This window comes from Colossoma macropomum, unplaced genomic scaffold (assembly GCF_904425465.1).
Source record: "Colossoma macropomum unplaced genomic scaffold, Colossoma_macropomum, whole genome shotgun sequence".
NCBI classification, from domain to species: domain Eukaryota; kingdom Metazoa; phylum Chordata; class Actinopteri; order Characiformes; family Serrasalmidae; genus Colossoma; species Colossoma macropomum.
In genome coordinates this window covers 29,885,546-29,899,695 of record NW_023494790.1, presented here as the reverse complement: position 1 = coordinate 29,899,695, position 14,150 = coordinate 29,885,546, and the positions used below count along the sequence as shown (strand labels likewise).

Below are 14,150 nucleotides of genomic sequence, written 5' to 3'. Positions count from 1 at the left end.
CTTGTATGTTACGCCTCAAAGCATGTCACCATAAAGACATAAAACGAAATGTCGTCTTTATTTATCAAGTCAGTAAAGGTTAGGTCAGAGTGGTGTTGGCTGACACAGTTTGCACTGTCTGCTGTATATCCCAGGAACACCATACTTCAGGACTAGAATCTGTTCCCAGCCAGCAGCAAATGAAAGCTGAACATCTTAGAAAAAACAGAAACTTTCAATGTTAGAAAGTATTAGACAAAACAGACACTATCAATGTCAGAAAATATGTCCTGGAATTAGTACACTCATGCCAAAATTCATGTAGTACACTTGTCGGGGCTGGTTGGCACAGGCTATTGTGGTTGGTTGGCACAAAGTTAAAAATCTAGAATAAAGCAAAAAACATGACCACTTCTGACCCACATGCCAAAAAAATGACAAACAGATCATATTTTTGACTCAATTAAATGTAAAAAATCATTTTGTTGTATTGAAGGACAATAGGAAGAACAATTCTGAGGAAAACTAAAACCGAGCCACTTTTCCAATGTAAAATTTTTAATATCCTGTATTAATACATGACATTTCATTATAAACATGTTTTTCTATTTAGTGAATTAAGTATTGTCTTGTTTGAATGACATCCAGGTTAAATTAAACCAAAAGTTGAGTCTCACCAAATCATCAGTCATCAAATGGAACAAATTTAATTTTTGCACCTGTTTTGGAGCAGATTCCACAGTTAAACTATACATTTTTCCTGTAAGTAACATTCATGGAATGTATTTTGATGGAAGGGTGTATGATTTACAGAACCAGAAGTGAACTGGATTTGTAGGTGAGGCATGTCAATTTTGATTTTTCTAGTGTTGTTATTGCGTTTAAATCTTTTTTTGAGGCAGTTGTTTATGATTTTTTTTGAAGCAAGCTGCAGCTGTGTTATTAGATTTATTTCAGCTTGGCCATTTTTATGGAGAGTTGTGAATCGTTTTCACAGCAGGGGGTTCTCACCCCTCCCATTTCACCCCTCATTGCTCACTAGCAGTTCAACACAGTCGCAACGTTTCACACACAGAGAGCCAACAGTGTTCTAGTGAATGTGATTAATATCTGAGTTAATTTCCATTCTGGATTGTCCACCAGGGAGAAGGTACAACCTCTGAAGTTGTGGAGGAGCAATTAGCAACATAATAAAATCATTTTGTACATGTATCTTCAGCGAATTGGTATTATCTGTTTGAAAACAGTGATTTAAAACTTCTAGTATCAAGTATTTTACAGCAACTTTAAGTCTGGGTGAGCCAATCAGATTTTAGAACCAGAACTGTTCACTAATTCTGTTTTTTTGTTTTTTTCATGTTTCTCTCACAATGTTACTGTAGAATGTTTTTCATGTAATTTTAACATAATAACTGTATAACATTTAAATGTTAATCCTGGTGAATTATCTTCAAGTTCAGTTCAGTTTAAGAAAACAGTTTTAATTTGGAGTAAATTCAGGATTGGCAGGAAGTGATCACATACCAACAGCAAGCCAAGCAAACAAATCAGATGGAACATCTTGCCCATAGCCTAAAACTATGACTTCATCATTAAAACAGTCTGTATAAGTTGAAGTATTTATAGAGTTGATGACTTCATGTGACTCTGAATAGTGTTTTTTTTTTTTAGGTTGGTCAGGTGAACATTGACCTTAACTCCTTTAACTGTCCAGGCGTCTCTACTCTAAATAAGGCACAGTGATTGTCACTTTTACATGAGGCTATGACAGAGTGTGCTGTCACAGGGTCAGAGTTCAGGTCAGCAGAGGCTGGAGTGAAGCACTGAGGGAAAGGGCAGCTCCTAAGGAAGTCATCTCAAATATGGCATCCTAATTATTAGGGCTGTAAAAATGCATTTGCAATTCTCAGGCTATATATATATATATATATATATATATATATATAATCTCAAATATCTGAATATTATATACAAATAAGGAACACTAAAGATATGTTTCACTGAATTTCACCTGAATGGAATAAAACTTATTCCATATTGCATATAGATCTATTTGTTTAATTTTCAAAGCAAGTTGCATGAAAATCTAAAGTAGATATCCTACTCAATCTGGCAACCCTGAACAAGTCGCTGACTCTGTTTGAACAGCAGTGAGTGTTACAGAAGAGCAGAGGAACAGCGTCTTTTTATCATCTTAAACAACTTTTTGGTCAACTCTCATCAGTGAACAGGGGAGTGATCAAGCGTTTTAATCTAAACTCAGTTACGCTGGCTTTATTGCTCTGAGTGTTTTCTCTACAGCTCCGGACAACTAGCTAGCCAGCACGCTTTCTTTAATTCTCAGCAAAAAATGCTTCTTTATAATAAAACCGATTCTGTTGCCTTGAATGGCAAGAGTCTCGCAAGCTGTGCCAAATCACAATCTCAAATGAGTCCAGTGTGCAGAGCTGGCAACTGTGTTCTACTGGTGACAAATAAAAAAACTTTGCTTATGTAAATGCGTGGGTTCATAAAAGTAGTTAATGTGTCAGGTATTGGAATGGCTTTTGCATTTTTCTGAATATTTTTAAATAATCACATGTATAAAATATCTTTGTACATTTGTTGCATCCCTACGCAAGTAGTTCCTCCAGTACCATCCATGATTTGGTCTCTTTTTTTAAAAAGAATTCAGAAACACGCTGCAAGAACTGAATTGAATTGTGGTGAAATTTGAGATTTCTTGATGCACTGAATCATTTCATAGAGAAGCATCATCCACTCGAATTAAGTTATGAGGTCAGAGATTTATTAATACTAGCTCCTGTTAGGGCCTGAAGCCTCTGTCCTGGTTGGCTCTGGCGGTGTTTGTCCTGCTTTTCCTCCATATACACTCCCTGGCTGGGATCTATTTTAGTCCAGTTAAAAGTGACACACATATCTGGAAGTACACTGAATTAATTTTTAAGGTATTTCGTTCTACTTTCATAGGAGGATGTGTCTTATTAAAGTTTGGTTAGATGCAGCACTGTGCATTTGCATGACTGAATTCCACGTTCCATGCAGAATAGATTTAATTTCTCTGTATCAGACCAGTGATTCATCATGAGTCAGTTAAAATGTTTTGCATTTAGCATTTTGTTTCAAATAGTAGTTTACTGTTGACCCTTAGCACACTGTAGTATATAGATTAAGGATGCACTAATATAGAATTTCTGGGTCGACAATGATAAATGATAATTAACGTCTTGTTATGGCCAACACTCATACCAACAGCCAATAATTAATGACTTTTATTTTAAAATAAGTTCATACTATGATCTGTATATGAAGTCCAGTGACTACATGCATATTTTTGAAGGATGTTTCACATTATATTGATGTTCCACTTCAACAAAAATGGAAGAGAAGAAACAAATCCATGAGGTAGAAAAAAGAGGGGACCTACAACACTGTGCAAAAGTCAGAGACCACCCTCAATTTTATTTCTGCTCAGATTGGCCATTAAGTACAAGTTATTAATTTTTCTGAATCCACTTGCATAAGAAAGGAGAAAGTCAAAGTAAAATAAGTGAAAAAAACAGGAGTTTCCAAGACTTAAAGCTTTCATACTTAAGAGACAGTAGATAATGAAGCTCCACTGTGAGATAATAACTCAATGCTTTGGGTCTGAAAGGATGTATAGCTGTCATGAAGGCATTACTGAGAAAAGGTAACAGACAAAAACGAAGAAAATTTTCAAATCAAAGAAAGAAACTGCTGGTGTTCTTAGAACAATGGACTGACTGCCCCTAAGTCTAGACCTCAACATCACTGAATGTATTGGGATTACTTGAATTGTGAAAAGCAGAAAATATAACGAATTCCTAACACTGAACTTTGGAAGTGTGGAAAAATATCCCTGCAGATTTCTTTGAAAAACTGAAAGCAAGTCTCCAGAAAAAAATGGAAGCTGTAATAAAGGCAAAGCGTGGACACGCTAAATACTGAAGAAATAATAGTGTTTTGTTATTGAGGCTTCTGTGTAATTTTCTGTTAAACATATGTTTTCTGCTTTTTTCCTGACCCTCAGAATGAATAACTTGTACTTAACAGCCATTTTGACTGGACATCATTTAAATGCTCACTTTCTCTTAGGACCTCCACCATTTTTATGGTGCCAAAGTTAATTGGACAATATGCTGCTCAGTTGTTACATGGACAGGTGTGTGTTATTCCTTTAAACAGATAAACAGATAAAAGGTCTAGACTTGATTTCAAGTGTGGCATTCACAACGCAATCTGTTGCCCTCAATATAGCGTCCCAAGAGCTGTCATTGCCAGTGAAGCCATAATTTGGTTGAAAAATCAAAACAAATTCAGAAAAACCAAAAGACCCGGAAGATCACAGAAAACAACTGTAGTGGGTAAGATAAACAATACTGAATAAGAGAAGAATTCTTTCCCTGGTGAAGAAAAACCTGTCACAGCAGTTGGCAAGATTGCGAACACCCTCTAGGAGGTAGGCATATGTCAAAGTCAACAACCAAGAGGAGACTTCATCGGAGTGAATATTGAGGGTTTACCACAAAATGTAAACCACTGGTATGCTTCAAAAACCGGAAGACCACATTAGAGTTTGCCAAACATATCTACACAAGCCTGTACAGTTCTGGAACAACATCTTATGAACAAATGAGACAAAGATCAGCATTATCAGAGTGATGGGAAGAGAGGAATATGGAAAGAAGGGAAAGAAATGTTCATGACCCCAAGCATACCACCTCAACTGTCAAACATGGTGGAGGTAGTTTTATGGTGTGGGCATGTATGGCCGCCAGTGGAATTGGTTCCTTTGTATTTGTTGATGATGTGACTGCTGACTATTAGCAGGATGAATTCTGAGGTGTGTTGGGCTCTATTATCTGCTCACATTCAGCCAGATGCTTAAAAACTCATTGGACAGTTCCTTACAGTATGGATGGACAGGCATGCTGTGAAAGCAACCCAAGCCTTTTTTAAGGCAAGAAAATGGAATGTTTAGCAATGGCCAAGTCAGTCACCTGACCGCAACAAATCTGAGCATGTAATTCACTTACTGAAGGCAAAACTGAAGGTGAAATAAGGTGAAATGAGCAGGAACTCTTTCTTAGTGCACTGTAGCTGCAATAAAGGCCTGGCAGAACATCACCAGGGAAGAAACCCTGTGTCTGGTGATCTCTATGGGTTCAATAACTTCAGGTAGTCATTGACTGCAAATGATTTGCAACAATGTGTTAAAAATGACAATTTAATTTATGATTGTTTTAGTTTGTCCAGTTACTTTTGAGCCACTAAAAGTCCCTAAAAGGGTCATATAAGTCCCCTAAATGTGGCATACAGATGTCAATAACTGAACATTCAAATATTTGTGGACTTGCAAATGCTTGAATTCGAAAAATGGAAATACCCTCCACTAGTGCAAGCTGAAAGCGGGCTGCTAAATTGTTGGTTGGAACTGTCGGCCCCAATTCTAGTATTGGACTGATAATAAGATTAACATTTTCCCATTTATCAACAAATGATATATATGCTGCCCATATATTGTGCAGCCCAAGTATAGATGAGATTGATGAGCTGAGATCTGTGTTGTAAACTTTAAAGTAAAAATTGGGATGTTGAAAGCAACGCAATGAATCATTCTGAGAGATGTGTTTAGATCTTCCAGTAAAATAAGGGAAGGTTGAAGGTGCAGCTGTACCTGCAGCTCACGTGATTTAAAAATCAATATTGGAGCGGCACAACTGTTTCACATAATAAGCGCTGGGATTACGAACAAAAGAGGAATATCACAAAGCTCTCATTTTCCAAGCACATAAAAGAAGGTGTGACAGCTTCCTAAAGTTCTGTGGGAATTCTCACTGAGCTCTAAAGACTCAGAAGTGGGTCAGTGTAGACCCACACTTCATTTCCCCACACGCACACCTTCTTCTGCTCTCTCTCTAAAAATAGAACCCTGCCAGGACTGAACGTAATGTATTAGCGTGTGCATATGTATGACAGTCTGTGTGTGTGTGTGTATTAGTGAATGACTCACCTGCACTCACTGCTGTCCAGATGCTCTCACTCTACACAGCTGCCGGCGAGCCCTCTTCATTTCATCACTGCTGTGTACTCACATATTCTCCCTCATGTTCCTCCCTCTGATTAAGCATCCTTTATCACTTCAAGGCTCTCTTTACATAAAATGCCTAATAAGGCTTTATGACCTAATCAGAAAAAAAGGAATAATGCACAGCATGTTTCGCTGCCCCTCTTTCATTTTTCATGCTCACCTTGTGGTTGTTCTCCTCAGTTTCTTTCTTTTTCTTTTTAGTTGGAGTCAAAGTACATTGTAAACTCCCAAGATGAAATTTATTAATTGGATTGAGTAAAGAAAACTGGAAGGATAGCCAACAGTTTTTCCTCTCTTTTAATAGGCTGCTCAACTGCATGATTATACATTTCACATTGTAATTTGAAGCACAGGGAGGCCACAAATCCATATCCAACTGTGCATATTAATTCAGCTGAATTGTTACTGACATTCCTCTTTTTTTTCATGATGAAGATAACATCTCGATTGTGCTCCTATAAATATCTGTCAGTCTTGTTACAACTTGTGGAGAAGCGTGTTAAAGGTAATTAGCCTACAGCTGTGCAGTGCATTCTGCAGCTCATTGGCTGTTAGCAACAAGCTGTAGAGGTTAAATATGTCCATGATTAGTATAAAAACATCAAAGATCAATCTTTATTTAATCTTTTTATTTCATTTAAGTGTACTTAAAAATAGTACACACACACACACACATATATTTAAATGCATTACTTATTTGTAACCCAGCTATTTTGCCACAACCCACATAAATGGCCTAATGTACAGGATTGCAATTTCTTCTGCTTTTGGGTGCTTTTTATATTTGTTCGTGTTCTGGGGCTCTTCTCATTCATTTAGTCTCAGCTTGTTTTCCTCTCCAGTGGGTGCATGATGAAATGGGAGATTCTGGTCATTTTAAATTAGCTGTTTGTTATTAATAACTGACTTTTGATTAGAATAAAATGAGTATTTTCTTTTAAAGTGAAGTTGAAAGAGTTAAATTTATCATAAGTTTAATTTTAAGTAAAAATAAACTTTATTCAAAAAATGCTTTTCCGTGTTTTCATGTCACTACCAAAATACAGAGTTTACGTCCATAGGTGGAACTTTATTTTAGACACTCCCCTGCATTTGAGAGCAGGAAGTGAGACTACATCCCTGTTCCCCATGGCCACATAGTGAGCAGTTAGATCACATTATTTTGAAGTAAATGTGTCCCAGAGTCTGAAAATCAGTGTGTAACATTAAGAATTGTCACTACCGAAACACGTCTTCTGCAACTAAAAGCGCAGAATGCGATCCTGAAGAACAATTGGTAAGATTTGAACTCAAAAGCAGAACAAATACACCCCTCCCTTCAGTGCTCCTTCCAAAGCTACACCACCCAAATTCGTGAGCACACATTGCCAAGACAAACAACACAACAAAGTTGTTTTTTTTTTTTAATCTTTGTGGCTACAAAACTTTTCGCAAATGTTGGATTCAAAGTGCCTTGTCGGATAGATGTCGTGATATAATGTTAGAGTGAACAACCACACAGCAAGTAATGCAACTAACGTTAGCTGGGTTGTGCATTTGCAACCTACTGCTACATTTGCTGATGTGAGGCTAACCAGTTGCTATCACAAACATGAACAAATGGGACAAAACAACACTGACCTACTGGTTCTGTGAAAAAGCAAAAATAAGTTAATGTTATCTACCTGTCAGGCAGAAACAGAGCAACCACCTCATCCTTTTTAATTCTTGATGAAGCTGAAGTCTTTATTTTTTGCCAGCCTCCTGTTCAGATTTTCCTATTCTACCTTAAATGATGCAGCAGTTACATTCATTATATTATATTATAGTGTCTTGGCCATCTCTCCTCAGCCAATGCATGAGTTCAGTATGGATAGTGTATGGTAGTGTTACGATTGTCTTGTTGGTGACTAATGGAGTGTTCAATCATTTGTTTTAAAATAAACACACAAACACATTTTCTAAACCACTTATCCTTCTGGGTCGCCAGGGGGTTTGCTGGGGCCTATTCCTGCAGTTAATGGGCGGAAGTCAGGATACACCCTGGACAGGTCGCCAGTCCATCGCAGATAAAATAAACATCAAAATATAAACTATATCAAGGTATAGGGTTACTCAAAGCTAAAGGATTTTAGTCTAAAGTCCAGGTATGTTAAAATATAAAATAGGTTTTGTTTGGTAGAATGATCTACATACATTTCATGTAACAGTTACTGTATAAAAACACAGTTATAATAGATGTCAGTTGGAAGGTGTTTAAAGATAGTGTTTTCTCTTTGTTTAATAAGTACAAGGAAATAAAACGAAACTGTTGTTTGTGGTGGTTGATCAAATGCTACAGCTGCAGCAGATTAGAGATTAGGTGGAAAAACACTGAAGTATTCCTTGAAATACTTTATATTGACTGTTGCATTTATTTCTAATGGACTGTATTATGTGTTTTATGTTCTTTCACCAGCGCTACCCAATGGTACTTGAATATCGTCCCCGTATTGATTTTGGATAGAAGCATAGAGGCTCCTGCACTACTCTCAGCCCATCAACATACAGAACAGTGAATGGATGTGCTGTACAGGAGCGACACTGTTCTGCTTTTAACCTCCTTTCTTTCACATTTTTAAAAAATTCATTCTTCTTCTAGAACTTTCTCATTCCTCAAATTTCTTGTCACCACAAGAACTGTAACTCTTGCTGACTCCTGTTCCAGTTTGCTAGTAGGATGTTTGTTTGCCATGTATGTCTCGTTCCTTTTAGTGGTCTAGCAGCAGAACTGTTGACATACGCAGTTTTGGGCCCAAGGAAATACTTTTACTCTTCAAGTGCTTTCAATTGTTACGTCAGTTGCTTGTATCAGTAACTATAATAGTGCCTTTTCCACACATTCTGTTTCAGTGATGAGAGTCACTGATCCCAGCCTTTTTGTACAGATAGGCCTACTTCATATTTGAATTTTGTCCATAGTTAGTAAGGAAATACACAGTGGTGTCTTATCAGTCCCAGACATCTTCTGTTATTATTATAATAAGCTATGTCTGTCAATATCATGCTCTCATTTACGTCCCCAAGCTGTCGTACTGTAGTTGAGCCATAAAGAGCAGCAGTGTCTACAGTGTCTACTGGGATTTGTTCTAATACCTTTGCAACAAAGAAGGAAACCTGGTCAGCAGAAGTGAAGAAATCATGCAAGTCCTCCACTAGAGTAAAAGAACTTTTGAAGGAATTAACTTTTAAATCAGTTAGAAGTGAACATCTGGAATTCAGACATCCTCTTTAGTTAGTATACACAGTTTCACAATTAACAGAAAATACTGAATACAGAAAATTGGACAGTGGTTGTGAATTGATGCAGGGGTCATAATATCTATAACACAACTATAGCCTTTTTTTTTTACTCTCCAAAATGACCAGTGAACACCCACGTCTTCTGAGATGTTATAATGTACTGTTGAAAATGGTGACATACTGAAAAACCTTAAAAAGAAATTCTTTGGGTACTATTTTGCCTTACAGTGCCCTGCATGTATTTTTCCAATATATATTTTAGGCCAAAATCTTGTCTTAATACATTGAAAGAGACTTGAGCCTTTGCTTCAAGATAGTTTTGAAGAACTTTTGGCCTTACATATATTTCTAAAATTCCACTTTAAGAACCAAATGTAAAAGTAAATATATGTAAAGTTATGTAATGGCTATGATCCAGAATTCAACAAGTTGATTTTTGTCAAAACTATAATAAATATTTTATATCTCTTAGTTATAGTGGAGTAAGTATGTTAGGAATCTCCAAAACTGTACTTAATAAAGTACTGATGCTCAAAAAAGCTGCGTACTGTAGTGGAGTGCTTGTACTCTATTACTGTGAATCCCTTCTAATTAGCAAAATCGGGTGGTTGCTGTTGTAACAAAACCTCATATCTCAGAAATAGTAACTTTGAAGGAGAAGGAAAATGTTCTAAACTGTAAATGCACAGCAGTTTTACTCATTTTAGAACATTTCTACTGGTGCATTCATCATGAAATTTGCACATAAAGTAAAAGGCAACCGGTGTTTTCAAATGGTGATAAATGTTGTTGATATGACACTGACAGAACACTGCTATGCACTGCAGCTCTGAATGGACAGCATGAAGTATCTATACCAGCCCAGCATAACTACTGCACGTTAAAACATAATGAAGAAGGTTTTTCTTCATCAGTGACGGTGGCTGTGTGCCGCACTTTTTCTGCCCTAGTAAAGTCCTACTCACTGGCTCCAGCTCATTTACATATGCTGTTATTGAATGACCCTTGGGTTCTCATAAGCTCGGATTGTATTATCATTAAGCTACATATTTTCAGTATTTCTGTTTATTGTACTGTATGTCATGATGGAGCTTCTGTACTCTTCAAATTCACTTGTTAAAGCTGCACTATGTAATTTTTTTTGTGAAAACTGAAAAACGTAGGAGTCAGGAGGAAAAAAGGCTAAAATTTGTTGTGTGCACTGCTGCAAGTCACCCTGTAAAGCCTGCAATAGTTATTTAAGTGTCAGAGGTGTCAGGTCGGATGTCACGGGACTTTTTTGGACCACGTCACACGTCTTTACATATTAACTTCACACGCACAGTCTCAATTGTTTAGGTCTAAAATGCAAAATCAGCATTATACTGATGAAGATATGATGACAATAGTAGATAATTCACTCACATTCTCAGAAGACACGTCCTTCAACAAGTTCTGCACACAGTCGGCATAACCTACATTACCAAATGTTCTTCTACATGTTGTGTGCAATTACACATTTCCACCAGAGAGGTCTCCAAATCCCCACATCTTACATAGTGCAGCTTTAATTCATTTGTGTCTTTTTCTTCATAGATCTGATTCATTTTCCAAAGGTTGTCTTGGTGTCTTCTTAGGCGTCCTAGCTTTAAAACGAGGCCAGCAATCCTGTCTAATGTCAAATTGCTAGAAAAAAAACAAAAAAACAAAAAACAAAGTGTCCAAAAATATGTGAGTAATCAAGGCACAATCCGAGTGAGCTTACTCTTTTATTCTAGTTTTCCATCTGAGATAACCATGTCAAGATATGCAATCCCGTAATTAGATCTTGTGAAGTTATTGCTATAAACACAATCTCCATTCTACTGTTAGAACTTTCATATTACACCAAAGACGCAAAACTTCAACTAAAAACTCAAACAGCACTGAACTTGCCTTACAGCTACTTTACATTCACAGATGCTTTAAAAGCCACTGAAGGCAAAAAATGATGGCTTTCTTTTTGTTGTACATTAGACAAACTACCTAGCAAAACAAGCATTGTAGACAGTATTTCAGCCAATTTTCAGAAACTTATGGTTATGGTTGATGGGATTAGCTGAGTAGATGCGAGTCTTTGAAAAGTTCCATCTAACCAATTTTGATGGATTTTACCAAAAAAAAAAGAAGTCATTTTTTGGTCATCAAACATCAACCTGTAATGAAGCCTAAGAAACCCTTTTCGTCTGTTCTTTATTGTGTGTACATCAATAGTGCTTGCAAAAAAAGAACAATTTAAAAAATCAAGTAGTGGTTTAAAGTGGTAGTGGAATAAATGTTTAGACCGATAATCCTTGAAATGTCCTTGTGCTGCAATGAACTATATGTATTTTTGTAATAGGAAGCACTTGTAGATATTTAAAGAAAATTGTCGTATGTTTAACAAACACAAAATGCTGCTTAGAATAATCTATTTTTCAATGTAAATGTGCCTGAGATCATTCCTATAGAGATTAGACATGTACATACTGTATGTGAAGCATTGTTTAAATACAAACCAGTCAATGAATGAAGAACTGCCTCTGTGTTGTGTTTTGGATTCTGAAGTTTTTCAATAAAAAATGATTTGAATAACCAAAGTGATCATTCTGCCTGTAACTCAGAAATAGAAAAACTGCAAAAATGGAGATACAAGGTTTTTGTATGACTGTAATGATTTACTACCACTTTACATTCATTACAGGAATATTTCAACCAAAGAAGCTGATGTTACAAACAATTAGCATTATGCAAACTGTATAATGGTAACTAAAAATCCTTTTGTAGCTAGTCTTTTGTTGCTAGGTTGGACAAGCTTTCCAGAACATTGGCAAAAATGCCATTCAGCCTAATGGGAAACTATAGAGCATGAAGCACAGTCCTGCCCAAATACCTACATTTAAAATGAAACTCATTTTAGCCTAAAAGGTTGCACTGTTAGCATCGATCAGGTTTTCTGTTATACAGTGAAGCTAATGTTAGCATAGTTTGTTGTTTCCAACTCACCTACATTTGATTGGCTAAATTTTTTTAACTGGAAACTCATGTTGAATTGTATTTTCACCAATGTTCTGTAAAGCATGTCTGACTTAGCAGATGTAGCTGCAGCTTGCATTTGTTTTAGCCGTTACTGTAAAAAAGTGGAACAGGGAAAAGTTGATGTTTGAACTGATGTAAAATATTGCTAATCTATTTATTATGTGTGGCATCGTTTCATACAAGGTATTAGAGTTGAATACAGTCAGTGAAATTGCTTAACACATTCAATTTCTTAGACAAACCATTTTACACTGAAGCTAGCATGATATGAAAAGGAATATGGTGACTGTTGGGAATGCCTTTTCCTGTTCTGCTTCTTGTAATGGTTAAGATTAGGCAGTTGGTAAGGGCAGTTGGTCCAAACACAGCTGGAAGAGCACAGTTTGTACCCAGAGTCACATTAGTAGAGCCCACAGCTATTTAATCCATGACTCTCCAATGACACAATTACATCTAAATCTTCAGGCTCTGCTGAGCTGCAGAGTGTGTGGAGCTGTCGGCCTCATAGTTTGCTCTGTGATTTCATCTGTGGTTTATCTGCCAAGGATAGAATTTCTCCTCGGTTAAATCTACATTTCAAGTCCTTCTGCTGCCTCTGCTTTTAGTGTGGTGAGGAACACTGCCAAAAAATAATCTACTGGAAAGCCACTTCACACACACACACACACACACACACACACACACATCCTTTTTTGGAGTTTGATGAGAGTGGGAGTAGAATATATCTGTGTGTGTGTGTGTGTGTGTCTGTGTGTGTGTTCGTGTGCGTGTTTGTACATTTTCAGTTTCAGAACAAAATTGGTCCAGAGATAACCTACACTATCAGGACCAACAAACTGTGTTTGTAAAGTGCTCTTTTACAAAAGCTGTTTTAGTTCAAATGCTGAAAGAGTAAAATCTTGCTTAGTTGGGTTTGTCTTAGAACATTATACAGGTCATCTAATGTCTGGTTGGGATCAATCAGTACTTCATGAAATTAAATCAGGAGTGCTACTGATGATATTTAACAAATCCATACAATGCTAACTAGCTCGCTTTTACAGCATTAATGTTTGTTTGTGTTTATTCTAATGGTATATAGTGTTTTTACAGTCCAAAATACCCACTGTCAGAACAATTTGGGGGTTTTAGCTTGAAAAAGTTAGCGTCCAGACTGTCTTAAAAAAATTAATGTATTTGAACTTTAAATAATAAGTTAAAGGGGCATTAAATTCAATTATCTCAAGTTTTAAGGCACACTGAACACTACCTTTTTAAGTTAAAACTACTTTTTCTTACAGTGCAGTTTATTAGGAGGCTAAGACTTCACTTCTGTGCAGTATTTCATAGATACCAATGAGCCAAAATATTACGATCACATATGAAGCAAATAACATTGATTATGGTTAATAATAATGACACAGATAATGGTAATGGCTAGATGACGAGTTGGAAGATCTCTTAAACGGCAAAGTTTGTGGGGTGCTCCCGGTTAGCAGTGGCGAGTACCTACCGAGAGAGGTAGATGGACAAACCATGAACCGGTAACAGGGTGTTTTATACCCCAAGGCTTATTAATGCAGAAGGGTAACGGAGGCTATCCTGTCTGATTCAAACAGACAGAAGGGCGTCCAACACCCTGGACTTCTGTGGCACAAGTCAAAGAAATGCTTAATAATAGTGTAAAGGGAGGAATGTGACACAACACACAGTATATCACTCCCTGCTGCATGTGGGTCTGCAAAGCCGTAGACCAGTCAGAGTGCTAACCCCATCCACCACC

The 14,150-nt window shown here is 36.8% G+C and overlaps 1 protein-coding gene across 3 annotated transcripts in view; it reads left to right on the top strand.

The window, feature by feature from the left end:
* The window catches only part of pcgf5b (polycomb group ring finger 5b), a 38,389-nt gene extending 26,808 nt beyond the window's left edge, over positions 1–11,581 (top strand). For all 3 annotated transcript variants that reach the window (XM_036573001.1, XM_036572999.1, XM_036573000.1), the window contains exon 9: positions 8,529–11,581. Coding sequence is in view for 2 of the 3 variants with exons in the window: in XM_036572999.1 (XP_036428892.1) it covers positions 8,529–8,576 (48 nt within the window). In the remaining variant the exon portion in view is untranslated. The remainder of the gene's footprint in view (positions 1–8,528) is intronic.
* Positions 11,582–14,150: the final 2,569 nt, after the last annotated feature.